This window comes from Jatropha curcas, chromosome 9, assembly GCF_041381405.1.
Source record: "Jatropha curcas cultivar XTBG-Jc1 chromosome 9, XTBG_Jcur_1.0, whole genome shotgun sequence".
Taxonomy (NCBI): Eukaryota; Viridiplantae; Streptophyta; class Magnoliopsida; order Malpighiales; family Euphorbiaceae; genus Jatropha; species Jatropha curcas.
In genome coordinates this window covers 6,791,609-6,811,913 of record NC_143159.1, presented here as the reverse complement: position 1 = coordinate 6,811,913, position 20,305 = coordinate 6,791,609, and the positions used below count along the sequence as shown (strand labels likewise).

At 27.0% G+C, this 20,305-nt stretch overlaps 2 protein-coding genes across 2 annotated transcripts; both read right to left on the bottom strand.

Annotated features, from left to right (window-relative positions):
* Nucleotides 1-295: 295 nt before the first annotated feature.
* LOC105639037 (metal transporter Nramp7.2) lies at nt 296-4,414 on the bottom strand. The gene is made up of 13 exons (XM_089726226.1): nt 4,208-4,414; nt 3,992-4,070; nt 3,517-3,557; nt 3,308-3,386; nt 2,870-2,974; nt 2,639-2,748; nt 1,985-2,166; nt 1,790-1,859; nt 1,502-1,675; nt 1,311-1,415; nt 1,089-1,220; nt 897-992; nt 296-745 (listed from the first exon to the last, which is right to left on the bottom strand). Exons 1-13 carry the CDS (start codon nt 4,337-4,339, stop codon nt 410-412), a joined length of 1,641 nt encoding a protein of 546 aa, XP_089582352.1. The 5' UTR covers nt 4,340-4,414; the 3' UTR covers nt 296-409.
* A 13,123-nt stretch (nt 4,415-17,537) lies between these two features.
* LOC110010021 (metal transporter Nramp7.2) lies at nt 17,538-18,428 on the bottom strand. Its single transcript, XM_020681209.3, has 3 exons — nt 18,196-18,428; nt 18,043-18,121; nt 17,538-17,654 (listed from the first exon to the last, which is right to left on the bottom strand). Exons 1-3 carry the CDS (start codon nt 18,319-18,321, stop codon nt 17,602-17,604), a joined length of 258 nt encoding a protein of 85 aa, XP_020536868.2. The 5' UTR covers nt 18,322-18,428; the 3' UTR covers nt 17,538-17,601.
* Between the last annotated feature and the right edge of the window lie 1,877 nt (nt 18,429-20,305).

Sequence of the window (20,305 nt, the reverse complement as noted above, 5' to 3'; positions counted from 1 at the left end):
ACAATGGACTCAAAGGCCAAATGCGAAAAACATTTCAGATCCTCAACGAGCTTTAGAATTAAGACCCTCTACTACTCTAATTTGATGGATTACAGATGCATTGGTTAACATTTTTTTTTTTTTTTTTGAAAATTATAATTTTATTAATAAATCAGGAAAAACTTAGCAAGGAGATCTAAAATTAATCCAAAGCAGTAGGTCTACTCCGCAAAAAAAAGAACATAAATAATTTTTTGTATAGTAGAATGATATTACAGGTTAGCTTTTCCCTGTCATATTAAGTATTCCTCATCAATTTAATCAAAAACAGACTAACCATTCATACCAGAAAATATTTAATAAATGAGATAATCTTATCTTATAGTAATTTTTTTTTACTACTTTGATATAATTAATTAAAATTCAACATCTATTCTGGCAATGGAATATCAGCTAAGTCCTCTCTATAAGGCACAATATCAGGTGACTCATTGGACTGGACTAACCCCTCTTCCAAGTTTGCTTGTAATCTTGAACCATTTTCCTTCATTGGCTCAATAAATGTGACCACTGTGTCCTCTCTAAGGGTTAGATAGATGACTGCAAATACATATACTGCCATTAGAGGAAATACAATGATTCCAATAAACACATTCCCAGCTTTTGGTAGATTATTGTCAATTAGCCAACCAACAAACCCTGTGCTTAGATAATATATATTTATGCCAATAATTCCTAATCCCAAAATCCATGAGAACACAATAATCTGCGAGCAAAACAAAAAAGAAAACCACAAAATTATTATTATTATTTTTATAACCAGAAGTATAAAAACGCCTCTTGTATTGTAGAGCTTAAAAGTTTTTGGCCTTCCAAGCAAAAAACCTTTATGCTCGACAGTTCCAAATAAAACTTACGAAAATTGAGTTACTGTGAGGTCCCATTTTAGTGGAACTGCTACTGAATTTTAGCAGTGGGATAAGAGCAAATGGAAGTTCAAACGAAAGTATCATCTGCATAATTCATTAAAAATGTTAATTAAAAAATTAAAATGAAATTAATAGGTACATCAAATGAAAAATTATTAGTCATAAACATAATTTTCTCACCGAAGCGATGATAATTAATCGACCTGCTCCCTGTGATCCGCCAATAATTGAGACAATAAGACTAGGTGTAATGGCAATACACCTAGTCATTAGGTTTCTAATCCATTTTCTCATCTTAAGATCTAAGAAACCCTGAAAAAATTAATTACACCATTATTAATTAATTAAGATTAGCTAGGATTAAATTGAATGATTAAGCAAAATCAAAATGGCTTTACATGCCTGCATGATGTATTGTCCTGCGTAGGTGCCACTTATAGTGGAGCTCTGACCTGAGGCCAATAGGGCAATACCATATAGGATGGAACTTGATTTTCCCAACATATTCTGTCAAAAACAAAAAGAAAGGAAAAATTATTTAGGACCAGTTTAATTATCTTTAACTAATATTAATTAATTAACACTAATTAAACCTGGAGAAGAAAAGAAGCAGAGTTAAGGGTTAAATCACTGCATCTATTTGCATCATTTTGTGAGAGGTTTTGGGCTGTGCAAACTGTCCCAGATACAGAGACAACTGCCAGATTTATTAGAAAAGCTATAAGTAATGCAAATCCACTCTCTATGAGGAAATAACGGCAAGCTTCCTGTTAAAAAAAAAAAAAAAATTGAATACAACAAAATTAATTATATAAACATTAATGTTATTATTATTATTATTATTATTATTATTAGAAGACAAAAGATTAATGTGATTTTACATTGACGCCACGGACAGAATTGGGTACTTTCCTAGAAAGCACAAGGGCAGAATGGAGAAAGAGATTATGTCTGTTAAAATAATAATTAAGAAACATAAAGATAGATTAATTATATAAACCATGATAAGATAAATAGAAAATTAACAAAATGAATTAATTAAATCTTAATTGAAAGAGAAGAGAAATATATCTTACGGCATGACAAGGGCACCTAGGAGGGCGATGGCGTCGCCGGTGGCTCCTTGGCCCGAGAGCTTGGGGATGAACATGCCCTTGATGACTTCAGTTGCCGGAGGCTTTACATGACTCATTTCACCAAAGAAACATCCAGCCATCACAAATACCAGCAAAGCTATTAACATTTCAAGCTTCCTCACCTGCCCACATCCCAAAAGAATTTATTAGCTCCTCTAATATTAACATAGATATTTAGATTATGCTTAAGCTTTTAATAATAATAATAATAATTATTATTATTATTATTAATAAAAAACTTTTAATAAATTTTTTTTCTGAAAAATGGAAAAGATGTATCATTAGAGTTTGCAACCTTTGGTCTGTTCGGTCTTTTCAATTGAAAATGCAAAGTTTCTCATTTAAAGTTAGACAAGGAATAGCTAGATCTCAGCCTTTCATATGTTTAAATTATTTGTACAAAGTGCAAAGCAGCACAAGCAATAGAGTCTGATTTGTTACAGTTTGAAAACAATTTCAACCAAACTAACAAAAAGATATTTGATGTTGTTGGAAATGGAAAAATTTAATAAAAAGTAATTTCCCTCATTTTATACTATATAGTTGAAAGCTCTTTTTTCTGAATAATTGGTAGAAAAATAAATCTAAATTTACCCCATATTTCTGCAGGCCAAGAAGTAGGAGAGTGCTAAGACCAGTGCACAGAACTCCAACCCATAGTGGGATGTGAAACAATATATTCAATGCAAAGGCTGTCCCAATCACTGTACAAAAAAAAAACTTCTGTGCCATTTTAAATTAAGGTGATCAATCAATAAGGACAAAAAGCACGAACACAAGCTCGTACGAATGTGAAATAAAAAAAGTAGATAAGAAAATTTTTGCCTTCAGGAATGTCAGCAGCAATGACCGCTATCTCAGCCAGCAGCCACAAAAAATATTTTACATATTTTGGATACTCAGCCTTGCATAATTCTGAAAGATGCTTTCCTGAATAATCAATAGTCCAGTACATGCCAACAAAATGAACATTTAGGTATAAAATTCACATAACAGGTCAAAATATTTAATGATAGGATTAGTACAATTTAATAAATTATTGAAGTTTGGTATTTTTCTTCAGTAGATCATGGTCCTAGTCTTCTTTTTTTTTTTTTTCCTGGAAAAATGCTAAATTTATTAATTAAGTCACCAACAAGACATGTGGTATATATCTATACTTCTATTCAAGGATGACAGAAATACGTCATAATTATCTATTGTAAATTAGAAATAAGCAAATATTAATTTCAAATCTTTATTTTTTTTTTCTTAATGTATTACCAGTGCTGACACCCAAATTTGCTGCTAGTGATTGGATTATGAGAGCAAAGATGAGTCCAATGAGAATAACCCATAGTAGCTGGACAAAAAAATGAAAATTATCAATACTTTAGTCTTTGCATGTATTATTATTAATAATAATTCAAAAAACTATGAAGATATAAAGTCCTTCTTTCTTTTGAAGATTCTACTTTTTATTCTCTTTTTACCTCATATCCATGATTAGCTCCTGCTTGCAGATCAGTTTCCACTGTACATATTATATGTATATATATATATAAAAAGATTAGTAAGCTTTTATTTTAATTATTTTTAAATACCTGTGAGAAAAAGTTTCAATTTTTTGTTGTGTTTGAGAGCATGTGATAAGTAGGTGTTAATTAATTAAGTTAAAAATCAAATTTAATTATTCATGAAAGAAAATAATTTATCTTAAATTGATAAAAAAGGTACTGAAAGAGGTTGACAATAATTTTGTTCATGTTCAGTAAAATTGACTATTTTAATAGTCGATAACTGTTTTAATAATGGTCAATTTTTTTAAAAACTATTATAGACTTTACATGAGATTTGTTATAGATCGAAGGGAAAAAGTTGATAGCAAACCTTATGTTAATTAAATTGAAACTCTAATCAGTTATTTTAATTTTTAAAAATTTGTTATCTACCAAAAGAAATACTTACAGTTGCCAGGGTCAAGATAGGCCAATGAAACCAGAAAACCAGGTCCTACGTATGATAGAAACTTTCTCCATCCAGGTTTCTGATCATCAATATTAATTAATACTGATAAGAACAAAACTGTGTGCATATATATAAAATTAAAACTTCATGTATATATATTAACACCCATGGACAAGAACTACAGAAAACTGTGTGTGTTTATATATATATGTATACCTGGTGGCTTCGATCCTCATTGTCGTTTTGATGAGCGGTAGGTTGCGGTTTGCCCTCAATACTAACAGCAGCAATGCGGTTGCTAGGTCCTTCCCATGAAGTTGGGACTATATCAGTCATTTCCCTCTTCATCTTCTTTCTCTGGTTTGTGTATACCTGATAGTGCTCTTGTGTATTTATAGATAGGTCACATGGGTTACGATAGAGGAAGATAAACAATGATCACTCGTCTCTTATTTTGGAGATGAATAATAATTAGCAGTCCATCTAATTACCTACCTAATTGACCCGTACTGAACACGTCACTTTCTCCTTTTCAACTCCCAATAACAATAGTTTTTCCGTGTAAACCAAGCGGTATCCGAATCCTAAGTACAAAGGACCGTATATTCCGACTTGAAATTGAGTCACCGTTAAAACTTTTCACCCCTCTCTGCAGATGTGTTTAGTAGGGATTGAATATGAGAACTCTTCACACATGCTAAGCATGAGTTGTCACTTGAACCACAACACGGAGGTTCTTAATAATAATATTAATAATATAAAAAACATACCATATAGTTTTTTATTCTTTTCTTGCAGAAAGAATTGATATCTTGTTGATTCCTATTTTATATGTTATACAATTAGGAATTTTTTCGGAATTATTACTAATATTATTGGATTGGAAGAATATTATAGGTTATACAAAAGGCTTGGCCTGCTTTTAGCATTTTGACTGGTCAAAATGCTAGTTAAAATACTAAATGTTATTTTTGTAGTGTTCGATAATATAACATTTGAACTAACTTAGGTTAATATAGCATTTTATAAAAAGTTAACTCATGTAACGTTTAATTTTTAACGTGTTATGAAATGCTACTAAAATAGCTAACAGCTATCAAAACAACTAATTTTATTAATTATACCCTACATAAAGATCTATAATTGCTTTTTATAGTAAACAAGATTCAAACATGATAGCTTCTCACTCTAAACATTTTTTATAGGACATGAAAAAATAAATTTGATCATGACTGATTGGCAAACTGACTGATTCCGTTGCTGCCATGATCATGAGCAACAAAAGAATTTCTGGACATCTCAATTGCATTTAACTGATTCCATTAATGGAAATTCAACGGAGGTTCAAATTAAAACGTCTCACTTCTAAAAATTATATATCCAGATTGGTACTATTGAATTAGAAATTATCAGAGAAATTCAAATGGGAATTTAATTCATATTCCTCTACAAATAATATTTTCAAGATATTTTATAAATAGTTGATTATAGGAGCATGGATAAGATTTCCTTTCTTTTTCTAGGTTTTAATTTTTTTTCCCCATAGTACTTTATGTTTGATGGTGCCCATGGTTGGCAATAATACACCTGAAGAATTTATCTGAAGCATTTTCTCCGAACAACTTTAAAAAGAATCAAAATTTTCTTTTCAGGAATTATCTCATCAGTAGAGTTTTATAAGTCTATAAGGGTCAGTTTATTTTTAGAAAATAATTTTTCTATAAAATATTTTTCAGGTTTTCTAATATCTAGGATGCTTAAAAAATTCAATTAAAAGATAAAATTAAGCCAATTTAAAAGAAAATGACATTATATTCAAAACGGAAAAACGTTTCTAAATATTGATATTTTTTTAAAAAGAGAATATATATAAACTTATTATAGATTTCTAAAAACCTATATATCAATTCATTTGATCACTACTAGCCACTACAAGTAGTTGCGACAACCAATTAATGGCACTATCACAACTTATTATTTTTAATGCAATTTCATTTAAAATTTAATTCACTTTCATATTTTAATAAAAGTTTCTAAGATATAAAATTCCGATATTTTATATATTATTGTAGTTTTATAAATTAAAAATTCTAATATTTTCTAATTAATTTCTAATATTACAACTAAAAAATAAAAATATATTATTTGAAAAATATTTTTTAACAAAATTAGAACATAAGTTATTAAATCCTCTTGCAAACTGAGCTAATGACATTTTTGGTTTAGCGATTCGTACCGGTTGATAGCTTGTGACTAATAGTCATTAGCATAATGAATATTGATATTTGATAAAATTTTGATAACGATTACTTAAAATGTAAAATGACTATTATGGTTTTTATATATTACAGAGTATATATATATATTAAAGAAATAAAACACAGTAATTAAAATTTTAATAATATTTAATAGAAAGTTATAATCTAGATGGGGGTAGCGCAATAATAAAAAGCACTCGTGAAGTTGATCACCATAATTTAAATCATAAATTCGATTTAATGAAGTCCAAATATAAAATAAATACAAATTAGCTATTAATTGATAAAAAAAAGCTTAATATGTATTTACCCTTTACAATTATTTTATTATTTAACATATGTCCTATCAGAAAGTGATAATTTTTTTTTAAATGATAAGTTGATAATCTCCTGTCAATAATTGATTACAAAAGGATGATACTGATGTTGAGTTTTTTCTTTATCTTTTATCTTTTCTTAGACAGTGATATTAATTTCGAGTTTTAAAAGATTGATTTAACTAATTTTATCGAACATCTTAAATATCAAACATCATACAACATAAAAAATATATTTTTCGACTAAGTTAGAAACAAACAGACATATCTAAAAAAATATATTTAATTTGATTTTGAACTTAATTAAAATCTTAAAATGAAATTGCAATTAATTTATGGGAAGAAATTAACATATAGTCACTTTAATTAAAAAAAAAAAAAAAACTAAGTGACAGTCTAAAATAACAAGTCCAATTTATTCTCTATAGCCACTTAAAAAAAGTGCTATAGACTGACATAACTTGAATTGAAGTCGATTAAAATTCAACATTTAAAAAAAAATAAATAGTAAGCAAATGACATGACTAGGGTGCCATTTGTTTTCTCATCAACAAAAACGACTAAGCAAATGACAAAATTAAGGTGTGGACAGCAAATGACTAATTAAGATGTGGACAGCAATGAATAATGTCACAGTCCATAGATGCAACTATTGTCATTCCTCAATTATTTTTTTTTTATTTTTTAATTTTTGTAACACAATGGAATTATTCTTAGAATGATGAAAAGGATTTTAAGGTTGCACTCCTGATTTAGTAACTATTTCACTATTAAATTACCATTCCAATTCACCTCCACAAGAAGTGAGACAGTTAGTAGAAGATGACTGTATTAGGATCGACAGTAGAGGTGGTCAAAATCCGGTTTTCGAATCAGAACCATCGGTTTCGATTGTATTAATATCACTGTCAATAATTGATTACAAAATGACGATATTGATTTCGAGTTTTTTCTTTATCTTTTCTTAGACAGGATCAGAGGTTTTCCAAACAATTTTTTTTTTTTTTGGTTCTAATATAAAAAATTAGTCTAAAGAATATTAAAATCTTATTTTGTAAGACTATAAAAAAGTTTAGAAATATAAAATATAAGAAAATATACATAAAATAATAAATTATAATAGTCAGTTGTAGTGGTGACCAATAATGATTAGAAGTAATATAGCACAGTGATTGTTAGTCATGAACGAGTTAATAAATATAAAATTCATAAATTTTCAGTTCTGAATATATTTTTTCTTTTAAAATAATATTTTTTTAGTGAAAAAATTAATTTCTATTAACTAATTTTCTCGAACATCTTAAACATCATAGAACGTAAAAAAATATACTTTTCGACTAAGTTAGAAACAAACAGACATATCTAAAAAAAAATTTAATTTTATTATGAACTTAATTAAAATCTTAAAATGAAATTGCAATTAATTTATGGGAAAAAAATTAACATATAGTCACTCATAAAAAAAAAAAACGACTAAGCAAATATACACTGACATAACATGACTTGAAGTCACTTAAACTTCAACATTTAAAAAAAATAATAATAATAAATAGTAAGCAAATGACATGACGAGGATGCCATCTGTTTTCTCATCAACAAAAACGACTAAGCAAATGACAAAATTAAGGTGTGGACAGCAATGAATAATGTCACTCTCTATAGATGCAATTATTGTCATTCCTCAATTATTTTTTTTATTTTTTTTTAATTTTTGTAACACAATGGAATTATTCTTAGAATAATGAAAAGGATTGTTAAGGTTGCACTCCTCATTTAGTAACTATTTCACTATTAAATTACCATTCCAATTCTTCTCCACAAGAAGTGAGACAGTTAGTAGAAGATGACTATATTAGGATCAACAGGCCTTCTCAGATTCTATTTAATTATTTTAATAGAATTGAATTTTTTTTAAAAATATAATTCATTAATAATAATATCAAGAATTACAAATAATCATATAGACCAGATATAGAAGTTTACTATTAATAGCTAACAGAGCTCGTTGATCTTCTAACAAAGCCAAAGGATTCATATTCTTTGAATAATAAAACTAAAATTAATACAAATGAGTTTTCAACGTTATGCATCAATAACATTAATGTAGAAATATGCCGCATTACCAGGTTCCATTGATTGAAGATTCACACCTATAAATCAATATAAAGTCTCCAACCAAATAAAATCAAATATCATAATTTTATCTAGTAATAAATCCTTACAAAGAAAGGATAAAAAACTCTAAATATGTAGAGAAACCAACAATAATATATATATATATATATATATATATATATATATATATATATATATATATATATATATATATATTATTTTATTAAAGCAAAAAAAAAGCGGAAGATAGAATAAAAAGTATGAAATATGGCTACTTGAACTGAATTTTTACATATGAATATTTCCAAACCGAGTCTAAGTATTTCCAGTATAATAAACTAGATGTCATTTGCTATTTAATTACCTTCATCTCATTTCAAGTGTCACTTTAGAATTTTTTGTTGTCCCACAGCCATTTAATTTAGAGAATTAATAAATATTCTTCATTGCTATACCTGTTTCAGAATACTTGTCACATTTGGAATTTCACGTCTCTTAAGAAAAGCATTAATTTATCTAGGTTACAATAAATTATTAAGTAAATTATCTATATTACCCTTAATTTAATACTAATTCTCTAAGAAAATCATTGAATTAAAGTAATATTATCTCTGTTCTATAATACTTGTTATATTTGGAATTTCACATTCCTTGAGAAACCATTAAAGGTGTCTAAGTTACAATAATTATCGAGTAAATTGACTATATTACTCTTAATTTAATATTAAATTTTCAAAAAAATCATTAAATTAAAGTAATAATTATTGGTCATATACAAATGGTAAATATGGAAAAAAAAACACTTATTACTCCTTAAAACCACAAATGTGACATGTATTTTAGAATTATTTTCTCAAATGCGACAAGTATTATGGAACAGAAGTAATAATTCTTAGCCATATACAAAGGGTAAATATGAAAAAAAAAATTTATTATTCATTGAAACCACGAATGTGATAAATATTTTGGAACAAACTATTTTCTCAAATGTGACAAGTATTATGGATCAAAGATAGTACTTCTTCCGTTCTATTTTAATAGCAACATTTTACCTTTTCACAAGGATTAAGAAAATGATTAGAATTTATTGATTTTCTAAAAAAACTTGTTACAATGTCTAAATGTAAAGTTGAAAAAAAAAAAAAAATCAATGTAGTCTGCAAATCCTAAATGAGCACTTAGAGTGGAAGAAGGTAAAATGTCTATTTCTTGCTATTAAAGTGAAACCGACGGAGTATTTTTTTTTTTTTTTTTTGAACTTCACTCTTATTACCTCTATTCCATAATATTTGTCACATTTGAGAAAATGGTTTAATACAAAATACTTGTCACATTTGTGGTTTCAAAAAGTAATAAATACTTTTTTCATGTTTATCCTTTGTTATTACCAATAATTATTACTTCAATTTAATGGTTTTTTTAAAGAATTAATATTAAATTAAGAGTAATATAGTTAATATACTCGATAATCAATTGTAACTGAGACAAATTTAATGATTTTCTTAAAGAATGTGAAATTCTAAATGTGACAAATATTATGAAACGGAGATAGTATCTCTTTTGGTAGCTCCACTGAATAGAGAATTAAAAAATATAGATCAATTAATTACAACTATAATTTTTAGGAGTGAAATTATTTAAAGATATCTTTTATACTTGTATAATTATCTTAAACGACTGAGTTTGTATACATTGATGGCATGTCCCTTCTGACTCCAAAATTTTTCAAATCTTTAGGAGGAATAAATAAAGAAGCAACGTTCAATTACTCACTTAAGAAAAAGACATTATTAATCCTTGAGGAAAAATATCTTGGATACTTTATATATATATATATATATATATATATATATATATATATATATATATAGCTAAAAACGCCTTGAGCTAGCATACGAGAGCACCCAGCTATAAATTGCTTATGTAAACAAATGGGCGGCGAGGAGATCCATGCCTTCTCCAATGCTGCGTTGCACGGACATAGAAATGATTCATGCCTCCTATCTATAGAATTCTCTTCATGTCATCAATCATAATTAAAATTAATTATTAATTATATATATAATATATGATAACAAGTTGATGATTGGACATATTATTGTTTTTGATATTTGTCAACATAGAGAGGAAAGTAGTTAAGATATGCTTGATTGCACATGAATGATCATTTAGTTTAATCTATCAATTAGTGTATATAAAACCCAAATAAAATAATTCAGTGGTAAAAAATATTTGCAAAGTTGATCATCTTGACTGAAGTAATAGTCGGCCCTCCGCAATATAAACTTCCTTTAAATTAGCCTTTTTGTCTCCGAAAGCGCGAGCGAGTATTAATCGGATTTACCATGTACTGTAAAAATGGTCACGGATCTGAACACCTCGTGAAAATATCCAAAAAGATTAGTGTTTATAAATAGTAATTTTTTTTTTTTTTTGGGGAAAGAAGATTTCGAACCTGAATCAATTGTCAAATCGTATATGTATTTACCACTGAACTGTTTCAAGTGTGCATAAATAGTAGGTTTAATTATTTAGTTAATGTATCTTTAATGTACCAACCATAATTATTTAAAATTGAAAGTGTACTGCGTCGTCAGTTTATGATTTGTTTGGATCTATTACATTTCCTAGAATTCAGGGATTAGGTACTTACATGGGAAGCATGAAAGAAAGAAAGTGACTTTGGGTTAATTATAATATTGGAAATTGGAGAAGGCTTAACTAATTAAGTACGGCTTCAAGCATGCCTCAAAGCATGTAAATACTGAGATGTTAAATAGCATAATCCATAACTAGCAGTATGGTTCCACCTTGGTTAAAAGTATATATAAAAAGAAAAGTTAGATCCAATACAGTTTGATTTAATGGTTAGCGCATATTAAATAATGTATTTAATCGGAAAATCGAGTTGTAAATCTTGAACAAAATTTTAATGTAATCACTTCACGATCCGAAAATAGAAAGCGAAAAAATATCCTTGATAACTATATATATAAAAAGAATTCACTCTTTACTATCATTGATTACCATAAATATTTATTATTTTCAGCCAAACAATGGGTTAGAAAATTTTTTGTATTACTGTTTGCATTGCAAATAATTATTAATTTTTTACCATTATTGTTATTATTTATGAGATAAATTTACAAATTCAGTTCTGATAGAATATAAATATTTATTAGGAACTAATCTCAAATTTACATTGAAATTCTCATAATTAAAGTGAATAAAGTAAATATTTGACAAAAAAAATGGTAAGTAGAGACGAAGACGTATTCCTATTTAAATGTTTGATTTAAAGTCCAAGAAAAGCCCTTTATTATACTACCCTATTTTTCATAAGGGTATTCAATCTGAAGACCAAAAATACAATTTTTCAAAATTGTCTTTGATATCTTAGGGGCTATCAAGTTGAATGAATTCTTGGTTAATGTTTTTACTATAGAAATTAAATTGTTTTTTTAAAACAAAATATTGAAAAAGAGATTAGAAGTTGAGTGTATAAGCACTTATAATAAACGACAAAGGGTTGATGAAACCTGCTATGTCTTGAAGCAAAGCAACCTGTATTCGTAAATATATATATATATATATATATATATATATATATATATATATATAATTAGGAGGTATAATTTTCTAGAGTCATAGAACGTAAAAGTTTTTTGGCTTTCCCGATAAAGTGCGCTTTCAAGGATCGAACTTGTGTTTTTATCCATCGAACTTATATTTTTAACCTTACGGAAATTGAAGTCGCTAATTACTTCAACCAACATCTCAATCAAGAAAAAGGCTTACTGTTGCTTTCATTGTGCAATGACTATTGCCGACACTTAGAATTTTGTTGGCGGTTCAATTTAAGAATCCACAGGTAGGGACCCTATCCTTTATAGTGTGGGGAAGTTGAAAAAGAAAAAATTATATTTATAATGCAAAGCGAGAAATAATTGATGTTTTGATTTACTTATTTTTAATTATTAAATTATCATTATATCAAATGCTATATTGTCATATTCAAACTTTTTCCGAGGAGTGTATTTGGATGGTACGAACGCAATAATCAACTTTCCGATTCCATTTCAAAATATTTTAGAATTTAAAATTTCATTTCATACTATTTTATGAAAACTCGATTTCGAATTCGATAATTCTACATTTTTTAACTGTAAATACAAATCTAGCTTAAAATTAGATATAAATGTTAAAAATATAATTAAATTATAATAAAATAATAAATTCAAACTTATTATTGATGAGGAATGAGCATATTAATAAAGTAAAAAAAAATATAGAAAATATAAAGTTAGTGCAATCATGAAATAGATATAATAAAATTATATAATTAAAAAGAAATTGTCAAGTACAATAAATAAAGGATAACACTTTTTTCCTAATCACTTAACAAGACTCGATAAGATCGATGAGCTTATCAGGAAAAAAAAGTTATCGTGTGTCCAGTTGGATATACAATATATATATATTTTTAATAATACAAAAGCATCATTTCCACTTCTGTATTAAAGATGTTGGTGTAAGAGTTACGAGTTGTGGCTCAGTTGGCAACGCAGGCTGGACATGCTAGAGGAGCTATTGAGTACGATCCCTACTAAATGCATCTATAGAAAAGGGCGAAGAGCTTTAACTGTGATTAAGTTTCGAGCCAGATTAGACTGTCTCTGATGATAGGGTGCGAATACCGGTGGTTTATACCAAAAAAAGATGCCCGTGTAAGGACATGTATCTTCATATCTTGTAATATATAATTTCTATAATTTGTGCTTTGATGTATTAAATTCTTTGGTAATTATAATATCTCCCTTTTAATTTGAAGAATTTTCTTGGACCAATTTTAATTACACCTTTTATTTTAGGAATTATCTCATTAGTAAAATTTTATAAGTAATTATAAAATAAAGGACTAAACCATTTTGAGGATTAAGCTAACTAGATGTTTTATTGATGTTTATTTACCCTTTATAATTATTTTATTACTCAAATTCGATCTTATTTTTATACGTGTTTCAATGTCAATATTTTTTTTTATGATAAGTTGATGACCTTTTATCAATAATTGATTGGTCCAATGCATAATTTTCCCCTCAACTTTTACGCTTTAACCATTTATGACTTTAAACTTAACAAAGGATCTATTGTACTTTTTAAATTGTCAATTTTATAATAATTAAGCACTTGAAAAGTAAAAAACAAATTCCGTTTGAGCGTGAAATACACACACCAACTCAAGAAAAAAATGCAGAAAATGCAGAACAACACCAATTCAATACTCAATTCAAGATTTGATTCATCAAATATTTAACAAAACAGAAAAGTTAAAACTCTCATAAATCCAAATGAAAATCAATAGATATTAATACAAAACCACAAAACTTCAAAAAAAAAAAAAAAAAAAAAAAGAAAAGAAAAAACACACACAATACTTCACCATTAACGCCATGGCAGAATTTATGACGAATTTGGATAAACAATAGAAATATAGAAAAAGAAGGAGTTATTGAATCACACTACAAGGATAAAAAAATAAATGTTTTGTTCACCCGCAAATGAGAAAAAATCATAGTTGAAATTACAACAGAGGATTGTTAAGGATTGAAGAGAGAGAATCAGTGATATGAGAGAATAGAAAGCACGGTGATAGGTTATTTGGAGAAGAAAAGAAAAGGAACATGCAATATTTGATTTTTTTACTAGCTTATTGGTGCAAATTTTCTCTCTCCATGCGTCCAAGAGAAATTGACTTCAAACTTTGATTTTAAGTGCTTAATTAGGGAAAATTATAGTTTGATCCCTGTAGTTATGAAATACAACTAGTCTATCCCTGTAATTATAGTCCTTATTTTGTTGCAGGCTAGTTGTATTTTAAAAATCATTAATTAACTACAGATTTTTATTTTTAAAAGATTCTTCAGTAAAATTGAATTCTAATTGATTTTTTACTTGTTTTTTTAAAAATAAATATCAATAGCCAGTTCTTTTAACTTTAAGCCTGAACTTTAAGGGTTTTAAAATGATTTTGTTATTCAATTAAATAATTTATTAATTAACCATAGATATTAAGTGTATAATGAGATTAATCAATTAGAATTCAATTTTACTGAAGAGTATTTTAAAAATGTTGAATTCTAATTGATTAATCCCATTATACACTTAATATCTATAGTTAATTAATGAATTATTTAATTGAATAAATATCAATAAAACAAAATCATTTGATAGAGATTAATTAATACGCGGTATTAATTGATAAAATTAAAAAAACTTGCTAGATCTGATAAAAATCTTAAAGTTTAAGCTTTTTTTTTAATATACGTGGATATATGACTTGGCGCAAACATTGAATGTTATAGGGTTCACTTGTAAGAGATAACTGCCAGATTAGCATAAAATTAACGGAAGACAAACGGAGGCTAGAATCTATACAGAAAACTAAGTACGCGATATTGATTGATAAAATTAAAAGAACTGTCTAGAATCGATAAAAATGTCAAAATTCAGGCTTTTTTTTGTCGCCTTTATTAAAAAGGAAAGTCGATGCTATTATTTGATTATTTATTTGTTTATCTATTTTACGAATATATAAAATGGATTAGGAACTCTTTCAGAGGACAGGGACATTTTCTTCACATTTTCTTTTACTTAGACTACACCAAAAGAAAAACAACACACTTAAAATTTGATCATGAACTTAAAATCTTAAATTTGAATGGCAGATAATTAAGTAGAAGAAAATTAGAATATGTAACAATTTAAAATGACATCTCTAATTTATTATCCCTATAATCACTTAAACGTGAGAGTTATATAGCAATAAATAATATATTCAAGTCTTCTATGATTCAACATAAGAAAATAGTACCAACAATTTATTACGTTATGACGATCGGATTGGCAACAGGACATCACTTTCTCAATTGTAACTATAATATCTATAGTTGACTTATTTGTTAAATACTATTCAAATTACGAATCGGATACGATTTAATTGATTTTTTCACTAATATGAGGAGTGAGCTCGAGTTTGAATCTTCTATACTATAAAAATTTTACCAATTATTTTACCAATTTGATGAGCCAATGGAAAGACTATTCTAATTGTGTGTCGTGTATTGTTATTTCGATTATAGACTTTTCAATAAATAAAAAAAATGTCATTCAAATTTAAGATAAAAGTTGAGAATCAATTTCGTGTCCGTTAATTATTGGTCTCGCTCTTTTTTTCTTTTTCTTGTATCTAATAACTGCAAAATTAGAAGTAGCTAAGACAAATCAAGGTGTGGATAGCAATGAATACAATGTCATATTCTGCAGATGCAATTATTACTTTTTTTAAAAAAAAATTCAATGGAATTTTTATAATGAGAAGTTTGAAATCAAAACTATTTCTTTATTGGGTAAGTAAAATGGAGAAGCCTTTAATTATTTTGCGAGAAAAATATATGATAAAAAGGCAAATAATCATAATGTATATTATGATTATTTATATCATATTCCCAACAGATGATAAGTCAGTTTTCCTATCATCATTTTACTTCACAGGAATAAGAGAGTCAAGTGTGTAAATGTAGGGGAAGAGATGGAAGCTCACTTGTCTCTTGGTCAAGACGTGGGTCCCCAGTCCTTTGATAGGATTTATTAAACGAAGGTAAATTCAGACAATGATTTTTAAATATATATATATATATATATGGATATGGAAAGAATGTGAGGTAAATAAAACTTAATGTTGTTCAGTTTAAAGGTATCGGAAAGTAATTTTAGTTACGAAAATACCAGTTTTCATGAAAGATGTTATTACATATATAAATCAGTTAGAATTATTTTTATTTTTAAAATATTGTTTCTAATGCAGAAATGTGAATAATATTATTAAAACTTATAATTTTATGAGTATAATAGACATTCGTAAAATTTGAGATACAGCAGAATTTTTCAAACTATAATATGAATTTACATATTTAGCCGATTTATTTTAAAAAAAACTAAATATATTGAATTTTACAAAATTAAAATTCATGAAGATAGTAGAGACCAGAACTGAACCGGGTTGTTGTAATCGGCCTTTGGATGCTTTTAGGGTAGTTCAGTTTATTTTTGGGACTAAATGTTTTATCCTCTTGAAGTCGAGAACAAAGCCAAAAAAATATATATATATATATATATATATATAAATTTCAGTTCACCCATTTAAATCGAACACCAACCTTCTTGTGATAAATTTGACAGAAGTAAACCAGTTCGGTTCGGTCAGTTCAAATTGAAATCTGCTCAGCCTACTAGTACCTCTTAATTTACTGCAATTTGCATGAATTACTCCTAACTGCATTGAAACTCAGATGCTCAATGCTCCTCCTAAAAGTACAAGCCAGCATTATGATGCAAGAAAACTCTTAGCTATGGGTAATATTTTTGCGTTTCAGAATCGTTTTCGTGCATCCATTTCGATATATAAAATACCATTTTCCTGTATAAATTTTATTTAAAATGTGGTTTTTCCATTTCTATGTTTCCATTTTCATGCAACATAGAGTTAGCTACCTCTGCTAGTAAACATAAACAGAGCTTGATATATTTTGGGTATTCTGCCTTGCACAATTCAGACAGGTGCTTTCCTGATAATCGAATATTATTAATTAATTAATTAAGCTGTGACCTGAATTCAAAAAATAAATAAAAATTTTTAATTTTTTTATTGCAGCTGGTTTAATTACTAATTTTACCTGTACTCACACCAAGATTTGCAGATAGAGACTGAATAATGAGAGCAAAAATCAAACCAATAAGAATGACCCACAGAAGCTGAAAAATAGATAAATAGCATGTCGATTAATCTAATTAATTTCCCTTAATTTATCTTATTGATATAAAAAAAATATAAATAATAATAATATTTTTGTCCTTTAATTTATTTAATGACCTCATAACCGTGGTTTGCTCCAGCCTGCATATCGGTTTCTACTGCACAAATGCCATTGTAACCACAATTTGTCAGTCACATTTACATGCACGCGTACACGTGTGATAAACAGAGGGTAACTTAGATTATTACGTATCTACTTCACTAATAATAATAATAATAATAATAATAATAATAATAATAATACAATAATGTCCCACAAGCAAAATGAATTACAGAAATTCTTTCACTCTTAGCCAGAGCTTAAGAGTGAGCACGGAGTGCTTTTAAACAGTCGAAAGAGAGCATTTTGCCTCAGCAGGCCTTTCGCTGCTAATCCAATTTAAGCGGACTATTTCGCAATTTTGAATTTTGGACACCGAATGATGATAATAATAATAATAATAAGAAAAGAAAACAGAGATAAGCAAGAAAGCAATGAAAGCTTACAATTGCCAGGATCAAGATAAGCCAAAGAAACCAGAAAGCCAGGTCCTACATATGATAGGAAGTTTCTCCACCAAGGTTTCTAAAGAATTATAAGTATTAATAACAATAAAAATTAATAGAAAAACAAAATTATAACTTAATATATATATATACCTGGTGAGTATTTGGGTCCTTTTGATGATGATGATCAACGGGAGAAGGGGTCTGGCCCTCTAAATTAACAGCAGCTATGCGGTTGCTGTGTCCAAGTCTGAGCTGTTCTTGCCTTAAGCTCGCCATTTGATCTTAATTTCTGATATGTTGAGTACAGTTTTTAGTTTCTGTACACTGTTTGCATGCCATCAATCAACTCCCATTTCCTCTATTTATGGTGCTCACTAGTGAGGGATGACATGTAGCTTTGCATAACGTCAACTTATCTCTCTCTTCTTCTTCTTTTTTTTTTTTTTTTTTTTTGGTATACAAGACTGTAAAAAATTTATGCGAATTATGTTTATTTATTTATTTAAACTTGTTTAATTGTGAGTTCTTAATAAAAATGTATATGTTCACAAGTGATAACACAATCATAGGTGTAAAGTTAATTCTGAGCAATTTAATTTGGTACAAACAGGATGGTTCATGCTTTCCCTTGTAAGGAAGTAGGCATGACAGATTGACAACTAACCACTGGCTACGAACATAAAAAATAACCTGATGAGGCTAGCTTTTAATCAGTACGATAAGATAATTCTGAGAGTCGGACACGTAACTGAATTTTTAAATATTACGGGGTACAAAGTAAAAATAAAAATTTAGAATATGTATATTTTAAAGAATGTAAACACAACTTATGGAAACAAAAAAATTAATTTTAAAAATTTAGGGAGTCTTGGTTTCTCAAAGAACTAATGATCTGTTTAATTTAGTTGTTTGTAATAGTTGACTGGTAATTAGGAATGCAATTGCCAAAATTGTAAAACAACGCCATTATATATTTTTTTATTCAATTTGTCCCTGTTAAATATAAATCTTTTCCTTATTCAATTTGCTCCCTTTAATATATATATATATATATATATATATATATATATATATATATATATATATATATTAAAAGACAATTGAAAAATTGAAGAATTCAATATGAATGTAAATTGTAGTTGATCTGTCGCATAGAATAAAAGGTACAAAAAATGATATGGCTGAATGTCTATTTATAGACGTTAATTTTAAAAATAGGAAAATGTGGTTGTTAATTTCTATTTTATTTTTTTACACATCAGATTGACATAATAAATAAACATTACAAATGGGGACCTTCATTTTTAAAAAAATTTTTCTATTTTTTCGATATGATAATTAAATAAAAATAATTCACATTATTATTGAAGATGCCCTAAATATGTTGTTTATTGTAAGTTAATATAATCAATCCTTATTGAATTTGCAAGTTCCCACTTTTATCCTTTTTTCTTCTTTTTATGTTTACCTTTTATGTTTACCTCCTAATTTCTTTGGATTGAAATTTAAATATCTCAAATTTTAAGAATTTATGGTATTTGATTCTAGATATCTTGTTCATTTTGTATGAACTAGTTTTATCCAACATGCATTACACGATTTTTGTACTTGTTGATTTCTAGTCGTTTCAAATAAATATAACTTGATAAAAATGTAAGATCATTCACAAAATAAAAAAAATATATTTATAAAATAATAAAATAAAATTTCTAATAATTATATAACTTGTTAAGAAAATAACATATTTATAATAAAACATTACTATAATTTGACAACTAAATTTTCATGAAAATAAAATTACTTATTAACCAATTTAAATTTTCTTATAACATTTAAGTTTAATAAATCCAATTTTATATATATATAATATAATATTATAAACGGTCTATATTACTAAAATATGAAAAATCAGTATTAGTTGTTGTAATGATGAATATATTAACCATTACTTTAGAAAATTATTTATAATTTAGTATTTTGTTTTTACTTTTTACTAAATCTATGAGCATATAATTAGTTTTATAATTTTTTTTTTAGAAAAAATTCTCTCAAACGTATTATATGGTTAGGTAATATAATGTGTTATATTATATATATATAGTGATTTTTATTTTCTATTTTCTATTAATCAATAAATCTTATAATATAATTTTTAATAAATAACAATAAAATATATTTATTCTTTGTGAAATAAATTACTTATAGCAAATAATTATAACCAATCAAATTAAAAATTTATTTAGAACATGTCATATTCTTT

Coding starts and splice junctions, on each gene's coding strand:
- LOC105639037 (XM_089726226.1), bottom strand. CDS start 4,339: ATGAAGAGGGAAATGACTGATATAGTCCCAACTTCATGGGAAGGACCT. Junction 1,221..1,310: donor CAGGACAATACATCATGCAG/GCATGTAAAGCC, acceptor TAATTTTTTCAG/GGTTTCTTAGATCTTAAGAT. Junction 746..896: donor CTCACAGTAACTCAATTTTC/GTAAGTTTTATT, acceptor TTTTGCTCGCAG/ATTATTGTGTTCTCATGGAT.
- LOC110010021 (XM_020681209.3), bottom strand. CDS start 18,321: ATGGCGAGCTTAAGGCAAGAACAGCTCAGACTTGGACACAGCAACCGC. Junction 18,122..18,195: donor AGGACCCAAATACTCACCAG/GTATATATATAT, acceptor ATAATTCTTTAG/AAACCTTGGTGGAGAAACTT. Junction 17,655..18,042: donor TTATCTTGATCCTGGCAATT/GTAAGCTTTCAT, acceptor GCATTTGTGCAG/TAGAAACCGATATGCAGGCT.